This window comes from Betta splendens, chromosome 11, assembly GCF_900634795.4.
Source record: "Betta splendens chromosome 11, fBetSpl5.4, whole genome shotgun sequence".
In the NCBI taxonomy this organism is placed as follows: domain Eukaryota; kingdom Metazoa; phylum Chordata; class Actinopteri; order Anabantiformes; family Osphronemidae; genus Betta; species Betta splendens.
The window spans coordinates 15927600-15948916 of NC_040891.2; the positions used below are offsets into that span (position 1 = coordinate 15927600).

Sequence of the window (21317 nt, forward strand, 5' to 3'; positions counted from 1 at the left end):
AGGAGGCTCATGGCCCCATGGGTCTGTTGGTAACGATCACAGCGAAGGCTCAGGAATCTGATACATCACACGTTCACACCTAAGCCATGCTTTGTCAGAGCTTGGATGCTGAGAACAGGAATCAATACATCACGGAGAGCACAGAGGAGGTTGTTCTCAACCAACGCGAGGCAGCACAGCGTCACTGGACGCTCCCACCTTCATATCACGTAAACAGCAGGAAGCCCCAAGGTGGGAAGCGACAAGAAAAGCTGTTAGTCCATGTTCAGTAAGGCACTGCCGCCTCCAGGGAAGAAATGAAATCAGTCCTCAGCTACTTCTGCTTCAATAAGGGAGATTTACACCGAACAAAACCTCTCTACATAAATACGAGATGACGTTTGTGCACCGGTGGCCAGGAGGCGGAGGGGAGGCCTCTCACCGGAGTAAACGCTGTTTAAAAGGCCTGTCAGCAGGTGATCCACCAGCAGCACACGCACCAACACAGAGTGCAGCAATGAGGGCACAGCAGGAGGCGCTGGGTTGTTACGCTACATGACAGCGAGAGAAGCGAACAGGAGCAAACGTCCTGCATCAGCGCGGAGCGGACAACGGAGCTTCCACTGAAGCTGCAACACGCTGGACCAGTCTGACCAGTATCCAGTGGTGCCAGGTGACCCAGGCAGAGGTTGACCTGACTGAGGCGCGTTCATCCGTCCTCTGCTCTTTATTTGATGCAACCCCACAGTATTATCACAGCATTAAGGTATCTCCTTATTCTGGATCCCCAGAGGTTGAACCCAGGGATTTCAGCGCTCTCTTTGCCTCCTGCAGGTCAAAGCGTGGCTCGTGTCCAGCTACTGTACGTGTTGTCGCCTGTAGAGGAAGCAGCAGACAGTGATGCAGCTGATCACTGCTGCTCCTGCTTCGTCTTTAATGGGGGATAATGACTCAGATCTGTTCTTTGATGGCTTCCTTCTGCCTTGTGATACTTAAATGTTAACGAGCTGCGAGCTGCTGTCGCACTCGGCCGCTCACAGCTCCTCACGGAGCAGAAAACGCAGAGACTCCACTCGAAAAAAGTTGGAGTTCAAGTGTTTGACCTGCTGTGATTACTCCTCTTCATCTTCATCTGTCTTTGTCCAGTGTGTGTGTGAGGTCTCAGAGACCCAGAGCCACACACTGTGTACACAGAGATAGTGTCGCTGGCTGCCGAGGCGGCTGGAGGAGACTCCTTATCGCCGGCTCATCTTCTTTCTCTGTGTCGCTCTGAGTTCCCAGCACCTTGAGAAGATACTGAGCTGCAGACTCTCAGCTGGAGTTTTCTAAGGTAAAGGACGCTTTACAGTTCAGCACAAGGTTGAGGAGGCTGCTGTACCACAAAGTAGAATGGAGCTCCCAGAGACTTTCAGCGTTCCTGCTCATTTGTGTCGTGGGAACCGCCACCGGATCATGTTCTGTGTAAAGGACTTCCAGCTTCGGCTCTGGTTGAGGACGATTCTTCTACCTGACTTGCAGATGCTGGTTCACCACCACCATCTGTTTCTCCTTGTCTTTCACTAAAAGGGAGAAAAACTCAGTCAGTCTCTTTGGGGAAGGACACAATAAATGGCCTCGTCCTTCGCCCAGAGAAGTGTTCATTATTTATGAAACACAAATCAAACCCAGAACAAATGGCCGCCAGCAGCAGCAGCTGCTTGTTACACTTACTTACATTATTGATTTAGAGTTTAGTGTCACAGCCCAACATCCAGTCAGACTGGAGCATGTGACGGCCTGATGACTCACAGTCCATCCCTGATTCAGCTTCTGACAGGACGCTGCCATGACCTGGTCCGGGTCGGTCCGGGCTCTTATTAACCTGTGATGTGTGAAAGCTCTTGTTTTTTACATTCTCACGTTCGCTGAGAAGCAGTGAGGGCAATAAAAACAAAAGTGGCAACAGTGACTGAGCTTCATCTCTGAAAGAAGGGACAAAGAGGTATGAGAGCGGACAAAATGAGGAATGAATCACATTCCTCAGACATCAGCGCTCCTAAAAGCTTCCTCTTTGTCCAAAAGCGTCATGCAAACAGTCCAGCTTTTGGAGAGAGGAAAGACAAAGGAAGGAGGAGAAGCATCACAGTCGCTTCATTCACATGGAGAAGTGGTGAAAGGAAGGAGAGCAGCCTGAACTTTAAGAACAGGGACAGGACTGAGAGGCACTCACAGCAGAACTGCCTGCTCTGGTTGAGAATGAACAGAATCAGAACCGCTGGAAAACCTCTGTCTCTCCTCCCACCAGCCGCCATTTTGGACGACCAGTCGGTGTGCGGCCGCGGCGAGCGTCTGGCTCTGGCGCTGGCGAGGGAGAACATCAACAGTCTGATGGAGGGATCGTCCCAGGCCAGAGTGGAGGTGGACGTGTACGAGCTGCAGAAGGACTCCCAGTACGACACCACTGACACCAGTAAGTACATGCAGTGGAGCGACGAGGTGCTAGCTTTTATTGAGTAGGAAGCTTCAGGGTTTTAGTAGTTTGCCCTCAGTGTTTCCTCCTCCACACAAACATGTGCTTGTCTTTTGTTTTTTCTTGCGCAGTGTGTCAGATCCTGCCGAAGGGCGTGGTTTCAGTGATCGGCCCCGCCTCCAGCCCCGCCTCCGGGTCCACCATCAGTCACATCTGTGGGGAGAAAGAGGTAATCAAAGGGTGCAGCGAGGGGTGAGCCACAGGCCGGACCCGCCTCCGGGTGAATCTCCATCCGCCGGTCCAGCTTCGTATCCATTTCCTGTCGCCGGCAGGTCTAACGTTACTGGATTCTTGGGTTGAACATAAGCTGTGCAGATCAGAGTGAAGTCGAGCTGAGCTAATTACAGTTTACGGTGAATGGAGGTTAAATCGCTAACCTGATCCCTCAGCCACACACTGATGTCAAACCCAGCGCCAGCGCTTGGTTCCTCTGAGTTCTGCTCCATCACTTCCATTTCACCCCTGGAAGCTTGAAGCGCTGCAGGTGTCCTGGTGGCCTCCTCGCTAATCCCCTTTTTCCCTCTGCTTTCTAATGATGGATTTAACTGCGCTCACAGGGACTCGGTGACTTGGAAATGGGCCTCTCCATCCTCTGGTGTCTGTGCACTTCTCCAGTAACTGGACCTTGTGTCTGGCTCAGTTTAAAGCTGTGTTAGTCCAAACGTTCCATTTCTGCATTAGACACTTTGGTAATTTCTTTTTTTCCTTTTTTGAAACTGAACAAAGACTCTGTTATCAGCGAGCCTATGAGTCTGATTAAAACCTTCCCCTCTCTTATCTGTCGTCTTCCTGCTTTCCTCTCCTTTCTTCACAGTTTCTTGGTTCTGACTCGACCTAACGATTGCTGCCGCTCTGCCTCATTTCCTCAGATCCCCCACGTGAAGATCGGTCCGGAGGAAACCCCCAAGCTGCCGTACCTGCGCTTCGCCTCGGTGACGCTCTACCCGAGTAACGAGGACATGAGTCTCGCCATCGGCTCCATCTTGCGTTCATTCGGCTTCCCGACGACCAGCCTGATCTGTGCCAAGGCCGAGTGTGAGTCGCCGCCACCATCCCGTTCAGAACCAGTAGAGCTATGGTTTAAAAGCCCAGTGAGGCTTTAATAAAACTAGGACATGTTCAATAATGTGCTGATGAGTGATGAGCTGCTCCACTGGTCTGAGCCTCTGATGGACCTGGTTCAGTCATTTCTGACTGATCGTGTGTCGTCTCATGTCGTTGCTCCATAGAAACTGTGCAGTGACGTGACCCTAAGGATTATTGACGCAAAGCCAACTAATCCTTTGGTTTGAATGTTTCCTGTGAGCGGAGGTCAACAATTTCTGACTCTAATGTCACTGATACGACAACAATGGTTCCGTATGGCCCAGGACCCTGCATCAGTCTGTTCCCGGCCTTCCACACTGAGTCGTGGCATTGACAGGCTCTGACCACTTCCTGTGTCCACACCTTGTGACAGTGTGTGTCTTTAGCTGCATCCAGTGCCGTCTCTTCCGCTCCGGGCATGTTTTTTGCTGGAGGTGCCGTTAACAATGGTGTTTAAGGGGCCCGTATTGTTGTGGTGTACGGTGCCAATGGCCTGTTAAACCAGCCGGGCCTGATGAAAGCTTTATGGCAGCGATTAGACAGACATCCCGCTGCTCCTGTCAGGGACAGACGAGACGGGACATCTGAATGCTGACCGGAGATGATGCATGCGATGGAGGAAGAAAAATCCAACAGCTGGATTAGAGCTGCTTATTTTTAGGCTCTTGTGCTCTTGTTTAGAACTTATTGTACATGAAAACACATGAAATCAGCAGCGTAACATGCATCAACATTTTATGCTGCCCATAGGAGGAACTAATTCAAAAAGTGACAAAATCAGTGGAAGTTGAATTTGGCCAATAGATCAAAACCAACTGGTTAATTCATGATTTATAAACAGTATCAACACTCAGTCAAAGAGGCCACATTTATTCTGCCAGTGGAAAATTAATGGACCTTCAACACAATCGCCCTCATCCTCGTCTGTTTATTGCCGCTTCAAGTCTTTGGAGCAGCAAAAGTTATTTGTCTCCTAATGATCCCATCAATTTCTGAAACCTTTTATAAGTCAAAGCTGTAATTTTGTAGGTAAACAAGCCGAGCGCTGTGGCGAGCTGAGCTGATTTACGGCTCGCTGTTTCCTGCAGGCCTCCTGCGGCTCGAGGAGCTGGTCCGGCGCTTCCTCATCTCAAGGGAGACGCTGTCGGTTCGGATGCTGGATGACAGTCTGGACCCTACGCCGCTGCTGAAGGAGATCCGCGACGACAAAGTGGCCACTATCATAATCGATGCCAATGCCTCCATCTCATACCACGTCCTCCGGAAGGTCAGTGAGCTGTGGAGCAAACGCAGCCACCTTAGTCTGGACTGTGACCAACCCTTTGACGCTTTGCACAATTCCTTCCGTGTGGTTGGTGGTTCTTTTCTGCCAAACTGGGGAATAGAACAGACAATACTCATTTACCAACGCTCTCTTTACCAACTACTCGGCCACTGTTGCGTTGGGCCCTTTCCTTGTCAACCTGAGGCAGGCAGGCTGCAGGAAAGCCTGTTTGCTAGAGATTAGTGGATTAATCAAAGTAGATGTCACAGGTGTCAGGCTGTGGTTTATCCCAGTTTGGATCTGAAGTCAGATTATGTCAGATTCTGCATAGAGAGTGCCTGAAACTGCAGCAGCAGCTTAGAAATGGCTTGATAACAAGGACAGTCACATCACACAAGCCAGAGTAGAGTCAGAGGTCTCTCCCTGACCACGGAATGAACCAGTGTAACCTAGTTGATGATCAAAACACATTCAGCTGCTGAATTGCCCAGAATATGTTTATAAAAATTAGTGTCCTCACAGCCTCTGTGGGCTCAACATTCTGTTCAACCAGGCCTACTGTATGAGGACCAACATGAATTACTGTATTTGACAGTAAATTAATGAGATGTTTGACAAACAGAGATTTAAACCTCAGACAGAAGGCAAATAAGTCAGTCAAGTCAAGTTAGTTAGGTATTGTTTCTTCCTCTGAGGCTTAACTGTGCTTTCATGTTGTGGAGCAGCTTCGCTTCACACTCTTCTTCTTCTTTGGTGACTTGCAGGCCAATGAGCTGGGGATGATGTCGGCCTTCTACAAGTACATCCTCACCACCATGGTAAGAGCATCATCCTCATTCGCTCACTCTTCATCATCGTTCTCAGAGCGAGGGTCATCCTTGTTTTTTTTACTGTAATGCTTCATTGTCCTGTTTTTGTTGCATTTCCCTTTTTCTTACTCTTTATTTGTGGGTCTGCTGTAGCATCTAGTCTACCTCATTCAGCTGTGTCCTCCTGCATTGTCCTCATTATCAAACTGTCACTTTTTCAGTCAGTCATATTCTTCCCTTTAGCGCTGTGCTCTTAAAAACATTTGTCCTATCACTTCTGCTCTTATTTTGTTTGAGACCGATCAGATTGACATGAAGCAGCACAGCTGTGGTCAGTGTTGCCATGTTTTTCTAGTTTACTGTGTATCTCCTGTTTGTTTGTATTCATGCTTCATTGTAGTTTCTGAAACACGAACAAGGTTTGATATAAAACAAGGACAATTATAGACTGTGAAAGGGACTCTGGGTCCTGACTAATCCCATGAAGACTTGGTCACATCACAAGAACTAAAAAATTTGATAACAAGCACAAAGAAGCTTAGCACAACAAAGATATAGTGAGAAAAGCTAACGCTAACTAGAAAACGAATTACAACCAGAGAGCAAACCACAGAAAACAAGAAACAACCTGAAGGAGCAGCAGGTATAAGATGTCGTCTGTGATTCACAAAGTAGACAAAGCAAACAGGAAGTTGATGTGGATTGTGGTGTAGGGGGCGTGGCCACAGTCAAAACCAGGAAGTGACAGAAACACAGGCAGAGGTGACATTGAGCTTTGCTGTTGGAACAGAGAACCTAGCGATAGACTGGGGCCTTTTGGTTGTCAGGACGATCTCGGTAGACCATGTGTGGAGCTCTGGTCCTCAAGGGCGTGTGTCCCTGCTGGATTTCCAGCTCTCTATGCTAATTACCTTGATCAGGTGTGTCAGTTAGCTTTTCCAGCTTTTCATTGACTGAACACACCTGGCCTGACAGGTGAGTCTTAGCTGACGATTATATGGAAATTAGTCAAAATGTTTGACCAAAGGTTTGAGTATACAGCTGCAATAAACAAAGGAAGAAGATGTGCAAGATGTGGAGGGGATTGTGATTATGGACAGTGTGACTGCAAACAAAGACCAAAGTGTTGTAGTTGTGGAGGAGAGCACAGTGTGGCTTATAGTGAAGTTTAAGTGATGGGAAAGAGAAAGGTCATACAGCAGGTCAACAGAAAATGAATGGTGAATCAGACAAGAAAAGCCGAGGAAAGAGGCCCTGCATGTTGATAGAGACCCAGATCAATCCATCTTATGGTTAAAGGAGCAGCCCATCATCTAGACATCAGAGGATTGACATGGGACCTCAGCCTCCAGACAAGTCTGGAAGTCCTTAATAAGTGTAAGAAGATGTTTGTCTGGTTCAAACTGGGGAACAAGCGGAGGAGCAATGAACACTATGTATGTACTTACTGTATGTATTCATGTAGCACTGATCAGATCAGATCTGGATTATGGGAGTTTTGAGTCAACAGCCAAAATGTCACTTCAGAAGCTGGAAGTAGTTCAGGCGCAAGCATTGCGACCGTGCTGTGTTGAATTTAGGAGGCACACAACAAATCCAGCATCCAAGGCTCTGGTGCCGAGCTGGGAGAGTGAGAGGGCAAAGGGCACATGATATGAGCAGCACAGCTGTGGTCAGTGACCACAGCATTGTCCCCTAGTGTCACTGACAGTAACTCCACCATGGTTAGTTCTGCAAGTATGATTGGTCTATGGTAAATAACAATCATGTGCCGGAAAGTTCAGGATTCACATTCCCACACTGAATCATGATTCCACTGAAATGTAGAGGATGTAGTGTAGAAGAGGTGAAACAAGGCCAAGCTAGTTATTCTGTGCTCAGACTCCAGCTCAGCTCTATTATCAATAAAAGCATTTTCATCCAGGAGTAGGCAGGATATAAATCTAAGTTCGGGTCACAAAACTAAATAAGAGATTAGAACATTCATGGGAAAAGACCAGTGAGGGTTGTGTGATTGTTGCCAGGTGGAGGAATCAGTGGAGCGTGTGGTGTGTATCTGTCAACAGACTGACGGCACACGGGTACAGGACTTTACGCTACAGCAGATGCTCGTCGGTCAGAGGGTTACAGGGCATTAGCCATGCTTTAAAAGGAAACACAACGTATGGATAGAATCTAGTAGAATCTTCAGAGAACCTTCAGGTTCTCATCATTCCTTCTGGGCTTGTGCCGCCCTCAGGAATGACTTCAGGAGCCGTTAACCTGACAGGAAAGAGTGAAGCAGCGGCCTGTGGGCAGCGGCTGCGAGTGTCCAGGTGAACAGACCCACAGCTGGTAACTGGCAGCTGGAGGCTTCACATCCTGGGCTCCATGCTCTCAGCTCTGCTCTGAACATTTGTCGCCCGGATCCGTGTGGCAGCAACACTCTGAGAGCGGACTTGGCTGCAGCTGAACACGCGAATCACACGGAATCTGAAGCCAGAAGGTTTGACTGGAGCTGGAGGTTTCCACCTGTTTGATGGAAGACGTCTGATGACTTCACCCTCTGAGCCAGTTCCGTCCGCAGGTGTGTGCTCACCTGAAGGCTGCTCAGCGTTTCCTGACAGTTTGATTCTGGTTTGTTTTACTGCAAACTTTAGCACGATGCCGGCTCACCTTCAAGGACTATTTGAAGTCCTTTTGAAACCGTGAAGCTTTTGATGTCCACCTTTTTTTCAAACCTTGATGCCCTGCTCTGAATTTAAAATGTCTTCGCTCCTGCTCCTCGTTCACACTTCACTCGCTTTAGTAAACATGCTGCTCACGGGGCAAAGGTCCGACCTTCTCTGCTTGTCTCTCCTCATTTCCTGCAGGATTTTCCTCTGCTCCGACTGGACGACGTGGTGGATGACCAATCCAACATCGTGGGCTTCTCCATGCTGAACAGCAGCCACCCTTTCTACCTGGAGTTTATCAGGAGCCTCAACCTGTCCTGGAGGGAGGGCTGTGACATCAGCCCGTACCCCGGCCCCGCGGTGAGGGAGCTGCATGTGTTCATGCATGTGTGAGGCCACCTCATCACAGTAACCATGGTTACAGTCGTTTACATCCTGAGACACATCCCACCTCTCCTGAAGATGAAGTTGCGTCGTCTTGGAGATGCATCCACAGACTGGAGGACTGATGCTGCAGAGCGACAGGTCAAACACGATCAGCGTGTGAACAGCGGGTCCTGCGCAGCCAGAGGCTGAGCTGCTGGTCTGTCATACCAGCTAATTATACATATTATAGAGCACTATTGTACCAACTGCTAAAACACAGACTGTGAGCTCTGCACTTGTGCCTTCACCTGATTTTATTCTGATCTCCAACAATCTGCTCGAGTGCAATGAATAGATCCATCAGCACAAATCATATGTTCAGGGCTTGTTTGTAGCAACGCTGCATCAGACAGCTTTAATAAAGGTAAGAGCAGGACGAAAGATGCTATGTGTAGGGACAGAGAACACACACAACATAAAGCATCAACTGGTTTGTTGCACAGCTGTGATGGTTATGGTCTGTAATTAAAATCATGAAGCCCAGTCAGCTGTCAAAAGTAATAATCATTACTGGATAAAGGCGTTTACCTGAGAAGCATTGAATGCTCCAGAAACGTCGTTTTCACTTGTTGGTTTTAGGAACAATCCTTGGTGGTTTAGGGTGAAACCGTGGGATCCAGTGGATCAGGTGTCAGCTGATCAGCCCAGGGTGCTGTGAGCGGATACGTCTATAAGCGCATTGTTGCCGTGTCATTATCTCCACTCATTTCTCACAGATCTGTGTGACTTCAAGCCAGAAGTGAAGCAGCTGCACAGTGATTTTTAGCTCGTTCCGTCTCTATCTCAGCGCTTCTATCTTTGTCTCTTCAAACTGTAATTAGTTATCATCATGCAGCCTGAAACCATCCACTCGGAGACAACTCCAATCACACTCAGTCATACATCCATCTTTTTTATCAGCAGCCGACAGACTTTGCAGCTCTGCCTTCACACAATTTGTCTGATTCCCTGAGTGTCACTTTGACTGACAACTGACCAAGCAGAGCAGCGCGCCGGCTGCGATAGCATCACTGAGCTGCATGAGCCGCACTCCGAACGCAGCGATAGCAGCCGTAATTGCAGCCTCCTCCCTCCGCTACCGTTCACACACACGCTTTTTGTAAGGATCCAGTGTGGTGTGGGACTAATCAGCCAAACTGCTCCTCACAGACGATGGACCTGTTTCAGGTCCCAGATTTGCCCTCAGTTTTTCCTCATCGGGTCCTAAGAGATGCTGTAATAGAAGTAATGAGCTGCGTGTGCTGCCCCCTGGTGGTGAAAGCGTAGCAGCTGGTGCAGCTTTAAGGACACGTGTGATGTGTGGAGGTGATTCCCTCTCTCAGCTCTGGTGGCTTTGTGTTGCAGCTGTCGTCGGCCCTGATGTTCGACGCGGCTCATGTGGTGGTGAGTGCCGTGCGGGAGCTGAACCGCAGCCAGGAGATCGGAGTGAAGCCGCTCAGCTGCACGTCTCCGCTCATCTGGCAGCACGGGACCAGCCTCATGAACTACCTCCGCATGGTACGTGCTCCAGCAGCAGTTTGTCTGCCTCTTGAAGCTGAACGGACCCAAAACGGGTTCAAGCCCTGGAAACCTGTGGTGACGTTAGAACACGGCTTTTCTCTCGCCACATCTACTAAATGTGATGCTTGGGAGGAATTTAAGGCAGATCGGAGCTGAGGTGCTGCTTCCTGGTCTCACGGTGTCTCTCCTCTCATCTCCTCTTTCATTTCCTCTGTCCTTCCCTTCATGTCTGCCTCTCTCTTTCTTATCTGTGCCATCTGTCTGATTTCACATTCCACGTTACTCACATGCACTCACACACATCAGACAAAGCTCGGTTATGTGAGAACACTCGCAGCTGTTACTGATCTGATGAAACGCTCATTCAAACCTGGTTTTACTGCTGCTACTGCAGCAGGTTCGAGGCTCTGGTTCTTTTCCTCTTTGGACCCTGATGTCTGAGGAAGTATTAACATTGAGACACGTAGGTGGAGTCAGGAGATAAATCGCAAAGGTCTGAGGAATCTCTGTGTTTTTGTCTCTGTGCAGAGACCATCATTTAAACTAAACAACACCTGGATCAATACTGAGAACTTGAGCGCATGGTTCCACAATAGATGTCTCTCTGTTTACTTCCAGGTGGAGTACGATGGTCTGACGGGTCACATCGAGTTTAACAGCAAAGGCCAGAGGACCAATTACACCCTAAAGATCCTGGAGAAGCGTCCAGCTGGTCACAAAGAGGTCAGCAGGCCAACGTGGTGATGCAGATGATGCAGCCAGTGAAACTTCGAAAAAAAAACTTTGAAAATTCTGTTGCTCACAGCTTTTTAAAGAAAGGAAACGAGCATCTTTGTAAAACTCGTCAGACAGAGGATCCAATGGAGGATAAAGGTCAGACAGGGTCACGAGGTCGAAGGATGGGATGGACTGAGTCTAATTTAAGACCCTGTGAGGTCTGAAGAGTCAGTCAGGAGCAGCATTGATCTTACCATTGGTTCTGGAGGCATTTCTGTCTCTGCCTTTCAAACACATAGCGTTTCAATGAAGTTTGCACTCACAATAGGGTTAGTTGCCCTGTCTCAGAAGCTGGGTCTTCTGTTTTCTCTGCTTTTTGTGACACTGATGAGTCCAGGTTCAGGAGTTTAGTTCACCTCTAAGACTTGAGCAACTTGCTTCCAGCTTTGGCCTGTTCTGTGGTTTTCAGATTGGTGTCTGGTTCTCCAACAACACCTTGGCCATGAACTCCACCTCCCTGGACCTCAACGCATCAGAGACGCTGGCCAACAAGACTCTGATTGTCACCACAATACTGGTAAAGGGCATGTGGATGGAATTACTTAGGTATTAAACGCTGCCTCTGTGAACCAGATGTTGTATCTTTGCTTGTGGCAGGAAAACCCGTACGTGATGCGCAAGTCCAATTACCAGGACTTCCAGGGAAGCGAGCAGTACGAGGGCTTCTGCGTGGACATGCTGCGGGAGCTCGCCGACATCCTGAAGTTCTCCTTCAAGATCAAGCTGGTGGACGACGGCCTGTACGGAGCCCCGGAGCCCAACGGCAGCTGGACCGGCATGGTGGGGGAGCTCATCAACAGGGTGAGTGACCAGCTAACGAGCTAACAGCTAACGACATAGACAATCAAAAATGTACTTGACTTGCAAAAGGGTGTAACACGTCATAAATTCAGCTAGAACAGTTTCCAGAATGTGTTCACTGCCCTCAAACGTTCCCTTCACTCCAAACATTAGGCCTCCTGAAAAAAATATGCACCTCTCTAAGCCGAAATGTCGACTCCCCCAGATGTTCAGACCCTGGTCAGATCATCCCAGTTTTCTGCCACAGCTTAAATTAGTCTCAGCTCAAGTTACAGTAAAGTGAGGAAACACCTGAATTCGTCCTCGGCTCTCCACCACTGTCGTTAGTGTCAGCGACTCTCACACCACTTCCAGCCTCCCACCGCCCTCCTGTTGCCATGACAACGGACCCAGAAACGACAGTCGTGCATTACAGAGATTGTGTGTCAAGCTGAAACATGAACTTGATGATTTAAATGTGGAAATGCACCAGACTAATGATGGTCATCAATCATTAGCACGTGTTTATATGTGGTCACATTAGTGCAGCAGCGTAAATATACAGATTCTCCTCTAATGTTACTGTATGTGTGTTGTCACACACAGCCGATGCTGCTGACTGTTGTGTGTGTGCAGCCATTAAGAACTAATCAAGGGTCTTTTCTGTTACTAATTATACAAAGTTGTTTCAATTACACAGCGGGATCATCCACAGACACGCACCAGCAGGTATTCACACACTTTCATCTGTAAGTGTCTTTGTGCATTTTATGTAAATGTGGGAACTGTCCCGGTCTCGTCCGCCTCCCCCTGCGCGGCGCCGCTGCCTTGATCTACCGGCTCTGTTTTAATTAAACCTTCTGTCCCACATTGGAAATGTCTGAGGTGAACAACTGTACACACACACTAGACGAGGCCCAAGAGTCTGATGAAAGTGGAAGAAACCCGTTTAACAAGTGTCTACTCGTTAATCAATTAAGTGTTAATTAAAGTGTGTGGAGGCGTCTGGGGCCCAGATAAATGCTCCTCTATGGATCCACTCTGTGTTTCCCTGTTGACTTTGACCTTAATGAGATTATCGTTTAGCTTTAATTCCACTCTGCCCCGTTTATTCGCCTCAAGGTTAAATACACATTCAGATGCAAAATATTTTCATGAGTAGCTGCTGGAAAACACAATGAAAATTGAATAAAAACAGACCAAACATGTTTGTCAGGTTCAGAAACGCTGAATGCTGAACTTGAACACACACACACACACACACACACACACACACACACACACACACACACACACACACACACACACACACACACACACACAGGGAAGCAAACAGATCCAGACATGAGGAGGGTTGAGCTCACCCTGGACTGGGTGACCCCCAGACCCACATCAGATAATGGGGGAGGTCCACAGGTTGGGATCAATGATGTGATTGTCTTCAGTGTCGATGTGACGAGTTTAAAGCGTCTGTGTTTGGATCTGGCAGGTTTGGGTCCATGGTCGTCTGGGAGCTGCTCTAACTAGTCACTGGGCCAAAATGCATCCACTAACAAATGCTGTACCATTTCTTCAATACTTCATACATTAAACACGGCCCAGTCTCTGAGGGGAGGTTTGATCATCTAATGGAGGGTTCAGGAGCGATGGCCGCTTAACTGGAGTCACCTGGCGACTTTACAGCCAGATTACCAGGCGGCAGAGACGCCGGCATTAAGCATTAACCCTGGAAAGACAACAGGAAAGAGCAGCTTTCACTGGAGGAGGAATCACAGCTCATTCATCAGACAGTGAGCGCACAATGCATGGAAAGGTGACCACGTGTGTTTGCCCCTGTCTCTGCAGAAGGCCGACCTGGCCGTGGCCGGCTTCACCATCACCTCGGAGAGGGAGAAGGTGATCGACTTCTCCAAGCCCTTCATGACTCTGGGCATCAGCATCCTGTACCGCGTTCATCTGGTAAAGCCTGACCTTTCTAACGCAGTGTCTGTGATAATGCATGACCTCAGACTGTTACAGATGCTGGTCCGTTTGTCTTCGAGCCTGGAGATTGACACAGGCACCTCTCACTCACTGTCTGGAGACGCTGCTGCAGCTTCTCCTGCTCGGGTCCTGGGGTCCTCTGGGTTCTGGGAAGGCAGAGGGCATCAGAACAGACAGGGAGGATTCCGCTGCTGCTGGAATCTGAAACCTCGCTGAGGTTGAACATTTGGGTAGAAGTCACCGAGCGTGTGGTCTGTGGCCTCGATCAGAACCACATCAAACTGCTCCAGCGTCCGTGGGATGTGGGAGTAGCTGATGTGATGATCTCTCCAGGCGTTACTTTGTCATTTTGAGAGGCGTATTATTGCGTGAGATGTCTCTGGAGCCAGCAGGCTCCTGTTTACGCTTGGTTCTGGACTGAGGGAGAACCTTTGTCTGTTTGTGACGTCGCGTCTGCTGTGATGAGCTGCAGATCCTGCGTGTGCAGCTCATCGGCATTCACCTCCAGCCTCGTATCGACTGGCTGATCACTCGGCTGCCGAACGTGTCCGACACAGCAGCGTCTCTTCATTTTCTTAAGCGTTTATTTACAGATTAAGTTGAGCACGTTTCCACGGTAGCAGCTGATTTCAGCTCCGTCACCTCGATGGGCAGCAGAAACCCAGCGTCTGTGAGCCGAGGCGCCGTAAATCCACTGCACTAAACACTGAGATCATTATGGCCACTAGTCAAAGCAGCTAAAGGCTCATGGACGTATTCACACTAGCGGAGCTGAAGCATCACCAGCGGTGCATCCAGCATCCGCTCGAGCTGAGGATCCACCTATGAGCTGTGACCTGTGTCAGCATGTGGTGAAACAAAGGGAAACAGGCTGTGGCTGCAGGTGCTCGTAAGAACTGTCTGCGCTTCACACGTGTAATTACCAAGAGCGCTCACTGAGCGTCGCGTCTGGTCTCTGCTGTGACTCACTGACAGATGAGCCTCGCTAACAGGCCTCGCTTGCCTTCCAGGGCAGGAAACCGGGCTACTTCTCCTTCCTGGACCCGTTCTCCCCGGCTGTCTGGCTCTTCATGCTGCTGGCCTACCTCGCCGTCAGCTGCGTCCTCTTCCTGGCTGCCAGGTAACACACCTGTCTCTGTGCTGGACTGCTCCATTGTGTTTGCTTAAAGCTTGTTGCTTTTCCTGTGTGGAGCTGCTCACACCTGAACGATGCCATTTCTCTGCTGCGGTTCCGTCCGTCTCGTCCTGCAGACTCAGCCCGTACGAGTGGTACAACCCCCACCCGTGCCTGCGGGAGCGGCGGGACTTCCTGGAGAACCAGTACACGTTGGGGAACAGCCTGTGGTTCCCAGTGGGCGGCTTCATGCAGCAGGGCTCAGAGATCATGCCCCGCGCTCTGTCCACGCGCTGCGTCAGCGGCGTCTGGTTGGTACTGACACAACAAGCGCACAGTCTGTCATTTGCTGCTCATCACCTGCAGCTTGGGTCGGTGGGACTGAGGCACTGCTCGCTTTAAACATAATGAACGGCTCAATATGTGTGTATGTGGTGCGGAACGTCCTTTACAGAACGCAGGGACAGACCAACAGGACTTGGTTGTAAAGAACAAAGTCATTTTCTTGTGTTTTATCTCCACTCCTCTGCACCAAACCTTCACAATAATAATAACTGAACCTTTTTGATCCCACATTGGGGGAATGAACCTCTGCATTTTTCCCCATCCTCTGATGGGAGCAGTGGGCAGCCACAGTGCGGCGCCCGTGGACCTAGTGCAGGTCAGTGACATGTGAATGGCTTCGGTGGGCGTTGAACCTGGGACCTTCGCTCCACAAGCCAACGCTCTAACTGAGCCACCACGAAGCAGTGTCGGACCCGCGGCCCCTCAAGACCACTCATTTCTGCAGCGGATATGGGTTTCAGCTCTTGGGTGGTGCTTTTCTTTCACATTTCCAATTTATTGTTTGACTTTTTTTCTCAATCTGGTGGTGGACATTGACATCAAGCTTGCAGTCGCTGTGCTCCTCCCTCTGCCCCAGTAGTCGTCTGACAGATGGTGCAGCATGTTTCCTCTGACAGCTCTCACCAGGGCCACGAAGCAGGAGCTCTGCAGCTGTGTGTGTGTGTGTGTGTGTGTGTGTGTGTGTGTGTGTGTGTGTGTGTGTGTGTGTGTGTGTGTGTGTGTGTGTGTCTGTCTGTCTGTCTGTCTGTCTGTCTGTCTCTGTCTGTCTGTCTGTCTCTCCGCCCGCCTGTCTCTTCGTCCGTCCGTCCGTCCGTCCGTCCTTCCGTCCGTCCGTCCGCGTCTGAAGGCTCTCGCTCTCTCTCCTCCCAGGTGGGCGTTCACGCTGATCATCATCTCGTCCTACACGGCCAACCTGGCTGCGTTCCTTACCGTGCAGAGGATGGAGGTTCCCATTGAGTCTGCGGACGATCTGGCCGACCAAACCAACATCCAGTACGGCACCATCCACGGAGGCTCCACCATGACCTTCTTCATGGTGAGACTGCTTCACGAATGCAGATGAGTAGTGACGGGGAGATGAGACAATGAATCAGGCTTCACACGTGAAACAACCCTCAGAGCTGCAGACGCCTGATAAATAAGCTGAACAGTCTGACTTTAATGTGACTGATTGAGGTGACAGAGAGGTGCTGAACAGAACGTGGGTCCATCCGGGCCCGCTCTGCTACTCAGAAGGTTCTCATGATCCATCCTCTCTGTGACCCCCTGCTGGGTTCAGAAGCCTTGATCTGTTCTCATCCAACTCTCATGCCTCCAGAACTCACGATACCAGACGTACCAGCGAATGTGGAACTACATGAACTCCAAGCAGCCTAGCGTGTTTGTGAAGAGCACAGAGGAAGGCATTGCCCGCGTGCTCAACTCCAAGTACGCCTTCCTGATGGAGAGCACCATGAACGAGTACTACCGCAGCCTCAACTGCAACCTCACGCAGATCGGAGGGCTGCTGGACACCAAAGGCTACGGCATCGGCATGCCCCTGGGTGAGCGGGTCGCTTCTGAGCTCTGACTAACTCTATCCAATACGATTCTGAATCCTGAACTCGGAGACATCTCACCTGTGTCCGACTGTGGTGGAAATTTTCCATAAAGAAGTAGATGAGAGAGAGTTGTCCTTTTGTGCGATTTATTGAAATAATAAAGAAAATAAAAATAATGGGGAAAGCAAATAAAAAGCATGGATGTTGATCGTGCACATCAACAAACCAAAAACCAGCTGAGATCAGTGCACACACCACGAAGGTGTGATGCAAAGAGCCCACGATCCTCAAGTTGTTTCTGCCTTCTAACCCCTTTCTCTGGCTCTGGTGGAATGTCTCTCTGCAGCAATGGAATTGTTTGCGCCACCTTATCTCACTGTGAGTGAGAATGTTTGCTTTCTCACTTCTGCATCGTCATGTCTTATTATCCAAAGGAAGGAACACCGAGCTTCCAAGACAAGATGCATTCGCTTTAACAGCCTTGGGTCTGGTGGGGAGTCAGATAGGATGGAGCCAGAGTCCGGGTGTAAAAGACAAACATATATCATAAATTATTAGTCAGTCAAATGGAGCATCAGATGTTTAGACTTGATGTACGTCAGGGCACAAGAGATTAATTGTTTGTGTAAGAATGTTCAGTATTGCATCTAACCAGCACATGATGAGTGTGTTGGATAAGAAATAGCACTAAGGTAAAATTTTTCCATTACACCGACTTCACATCATCTGCCAGACTGTTCCTGGTTGGAGCAGTAATGGAGAACAGAGGGAAACACGAGTGTCTGTTAGGGCGTCTAGTAACTCAAATAAAAGCAGCAGATTGACCCAGTGTCCTGGGTTCACAGCCCGACTGGGTCTGACTGAGAGTGAGCCAGTGAGTTTGGGTTCAGCTAATGGACATGGCCACAATATCCTCTCACATGAAAACTCCTACAACTAAGCGTCAGCATGAATAACATGACGTCTATTATGAATATGATTCTGTTATTATCCTCTGTTATATGACAAACTCACATGCGCAGACAGGAATAGAGGAATCAGACACAATTCAATTCAATAGAGAGAGAGAGAGAAGAGCACAGCAACAACAATAAGCAACAACCGAGCACAGACAGGATGGGTGTGATTTGATTTAATATGAACGAGCTGATTAAAGGTAGAACTTCTTACCAAGAAGTTCAGGACCAAAAATCTGGTTGCGATTGGGTCTAAAAGACAAGTGGACGACTTGAAAGAGTTAATTATTGAAGTTAAGTCCATAAGGGGGCTTGGGTTCGATTCGGCCCGGGTGCCTTTCTGTGTGTTCTCCCCGTGTTCGCATGGGTCCCACTATCCAAAATCATGCATTACCCGTCCAGGGTGTAGCCTGCCTCTCACCCATAGCCAGCTGGGATAGGCTCCAGCACCAGACAGACAGTGATTTCTGTCATTTGGAGGAAGTCGCGGAGCATCCTGAGAATAAGGAGAATAAGGAGTCAAGCTACCAGGCACAGACAGCACGAAACAGGAAGTGACACTTTCAGAATAAGAGCTGGGAACAGAAGAGAGAGCAGCACATCTGGAACATAGATCAGACCTGATTCATCATTGTTCCACCAGAGACGTTTCCAAAACCAGCAGACAAAGTTAGTGCCTGAGACTAAAGGTGCTGAAGAGACAGTAAAGCTGAGCTCCTCTGCTCCTGCAGGTTCTCCGTTCAGAGACGAGATCACTCTGGGCATCCTCCAGATGCAGGAGAGCAACAGGCTGGAGATCCTGAAGAGACGCTGGTGGGAGGGGGGGCAGTGCCCCAAAGAGGAGGATCACCGGGCCAAAGGTGAGCACAGAACCATCCTCTGCTTTACCCACGTAGGAAGGCAGCGGGTCAGAACCCGACCAGAACACGGGCCAGCTGAAGGTTCCAGCAGACGTAAGCAGCTGTTGCAGCTGAGAACGAGCCATGCTCCAGCGTCGGGTCCGTCCATTTTCACTGACCCACAGAAAGCCGTTGAGCAGGACCAGATGGATTTTCCCACTCAGGTCATGTTTTGAGCAGCAGGAATCGATCCCGTCGTCCCTGCTGAGCGCGAGGCCGTTCAGCTGCCGTGACTCTGTTTACCAGCACAGACGGGGCTCAGTCTGGACATCCAGCCTGAGGATTCTGCTCTGCGTCGCTGTTTCCAGGTCTCGGCATGGAGAACATCGGAGGAATCTTCGTGGTCCTGATCTGTGGCCTCATCATCGCTGTCTTCGTGGCCATAATGGAGTTTGTGTGGTCCACGCGGCGCACGGCTGAGACGGACGAGGTAAACCTTCATCCTCCTCCTCCTCCTCTTCCTCTCCCGTCCTCCACCCACGGCCTCAAGCTCAGCTCAGAGTCTTCAGTAGGTCCCACGCCTGTGTGTTTGTCCTGTCATTGCACTGTTGTTTGATGGTTGTAGCTTGTAGAACTGCACATATACACGTCACATCACCAACACGTGGCCAAATGCAGCACGAGTCGGATCAGAGCCGGAGGTGAAGGGTTCTTTGTGCCGCTACACGCCGCACGGTGCCGGCTCCATTTGTATTTGCCTGTTGGCTCGTCCTCTGCAGATACAGTCGGGCTTTGACTTTCATTTGCTCCTCATTTATCTGTCAGTTATTTGACTTCGTGCCCCGGCTAAAAACACGAATACACACACATTCCCAGATAACACTGGTCTGATAGGAGGCACTTGAAGAATGAACTAATATTTATTCATTTAAAGCAGATGCAGAGACTCTGTGAATGTAAACTCCTCCTTTAGGTGTTGGTGTCGCCTGCGTTGTGGACCGACCCGGTCTGACTCTGGCCATTTTGCAGGTGTCCGTCTGCCAGGAGATGCTGACGGAGTTCCGGAACGCCGTCTCCTGTAGGAAGAATTTGCGTTCTCGGCGCCGGCGGCCTCTGAGCAGCGCTGGGGGTGGGGTTCTGCGCCCCCCGTCCCGCCTGGCTCTGGCGGCCCCCCGGCCCATCCGCCTGGTGCGGGAGATGCGTCTCAGTAACGGCAAACTGTACAGCGGTGCCGGTCCGCTGACGGGGGCGCTGTCAGGGATGGGGCCGGGAACGGGAGGATTCCCAGATTTGGGCCCCGGCCCCCAGAGGCTCCTGGGGGCCGCTCTGGGCGCCCACACGCCCACGCCCCCGCCCCCTCCTCCGGCGTCCGTCCTGGCCCCGCCCACCAGCGCTCGCAGCTTCCTGCAGAGCTGCAGCCACGTGCGCATCTGCCAGGAGTGCCGGCGGATCCAGAGTCTGCGGCCGACCTCGCTCACGCCTCCCCCACCTCCTCCCCCGTCCTCCTCTTCCTCCGCCTCCTCCTGCTCCAGGGTCCCGCCCTCGGCGCCTCCGCCGGGTCACCACCTCCGCCACAACCCCCACCACCACCTCCACTACCACCACGGCTCCATGTCGCTGCCCCGCCTCCCGCCGCCCCCTCCCCCCATTCACACAGACAGAGCTGACAGCGATGGGGGCGGAGGGGCAGCGAGCCCACGACGGGCCGCATCCAAACCAGCACCTCCGCCCAGACCTCTGCCCCCGGCCAAGACGCCCGCACACCCACCCACAGACTGAGAGGAGGTGTATTATGAGGAGGGGTCTGCAAACGGTGCCGATACACCAGTGACACAGTCAGTTCTCTCCAAACGCCTGTCGGAGGGAGGGGGGGTTCATTAGAACCCAGCAGCTCATAGCAGGAAGCTTCTACAGTGGCTGGACTGAACTCCTCTTTGCTTTGGACCGGGCCTGCGTGGGGAGGAGAGCAGCCACATTCAGTTCATTCAGGAGTCATCAGCCTCAGAGCCAAGCGAGCCGGACTCAGACCTGAACACTGAGCCCAGGGTCCGGCTGCAGAGCGGTTCTGCTGGGGGAAGCTGGGCTGGGGTAGTTCTTGCTTTCAGCAGATTTGTCCTTCAGCCTGTGTCCATGTCTGCTCCTCTGGTTTAATGATCTGATCAGTGAACTACCTCAGCCCACTTATCATTTGTTGGAGGTTTAGAAGTTCTCATCCATCCTAATGTTTTGAAGCTAACATCATGGAGATTCCATATGGTGCCACATTTAAGTGCTGTCCACGGCACCATCACCTGGTTGTGGTGAAAGTGCTTTTTCATGCACATTGTCACCAGATCAGCTAGAGACGTGGTTCCTGTTGCCCTGGTAACAAGCAGTGCCTGGACCTCATCCACAGAAATGTAAATGTAAAATATGTTTAAATGGGTGATTTTTGTGTGTGTGTGTGTGTGTGTGTGTGTGTGTGTGTGTGTGTGTGAGAGAGAGAGAGAGAGAGAGAGAGAGAGAGAGAGAGAGAGAGAGAGAAAATGAAGAGTGTGTCCTGCATACCTGTTCCTCCCCCCTCAGATTTGTACCAGCAGAACTTAGCCGAGCCGTAGGGCAGATGGACATTACTGTGACGGCTCCACTCTGATCGTTATTACTGATGATGGTGTGTGAGGTGACTTCAGGAGGAGCTGGTCCTCTGATGTTCGATATATAGAAACATGTTTGGAATAAAAACAATTAAAAATGATCATTTAATGTATCAAAACAC

General features: G+C 50.3%; 1 protein-coding gene across 2 annotated transcripts in view; it reads left to right on the plus strand.

Moving 5' to 3' along the window:
* Positions 1–21317, plus strand: part of LOC114866081 (glutamate receptor ionotropic, kainate 5-like) — a 52887-nt gene extending 31570 nt beyond the window's left edge. The window contains exons 4-21 of one of the 2 annotated variants that reach the window (XM_029167725.3): positions 2264–2428; positions 2560–2657; positions 3358–3523; positions 4663–4841; positions 5603–5656; positions 8500–8661; positions 10072–10224; positions 10846–10950; positions 11414–11521; positions 11602–11805; positions 13630–13743; positions 14778–14887; positions 15019–15192; positions 16097–16262; positions 16545–16770; positions 18455–18583; positions 18931–19052; positions 19592–21317. In XM_029167725.3, the coding sequence (XP_029023558.1) occupies positions 2264–2428; positions 2560–2657; positions 3358–3523; positions 4663–4841; positions 5603–5656; positions 8500–8661; positions 10072–10224; positions 10846–10950; positions 11414–11521; positions 11602–11805; positions 13630–13743; positions 14778–14887; positions 15019–15192; positions 16097–16262; positions 16545–16770; positions 18455–18583; positions 18931–19052; positions 19592–20341 (3185 nt within the window). In that variant the 3' untranslated portion in view covers positions 20342–21317. Of the gene's footprint in view, positions 1–2263; positions 2429–2559; positions 2658–3357; positions 3524–4662; positions 4842–5602; positions 5657–8499; positions 8662–10071; positions 10225–10845; positions 10951–11413; positions 11522–11601; positions 11806–13629; positions 13744–14777; positions 14888–15018; positions 15193–16096; positions 16263–16544; positions 16771–18454; positions 18584–18930; positions 19131–19591 lie in introns of both variants that reach the window. The other variant, XM_029167724.3, reaches the window with a different exon arrangement.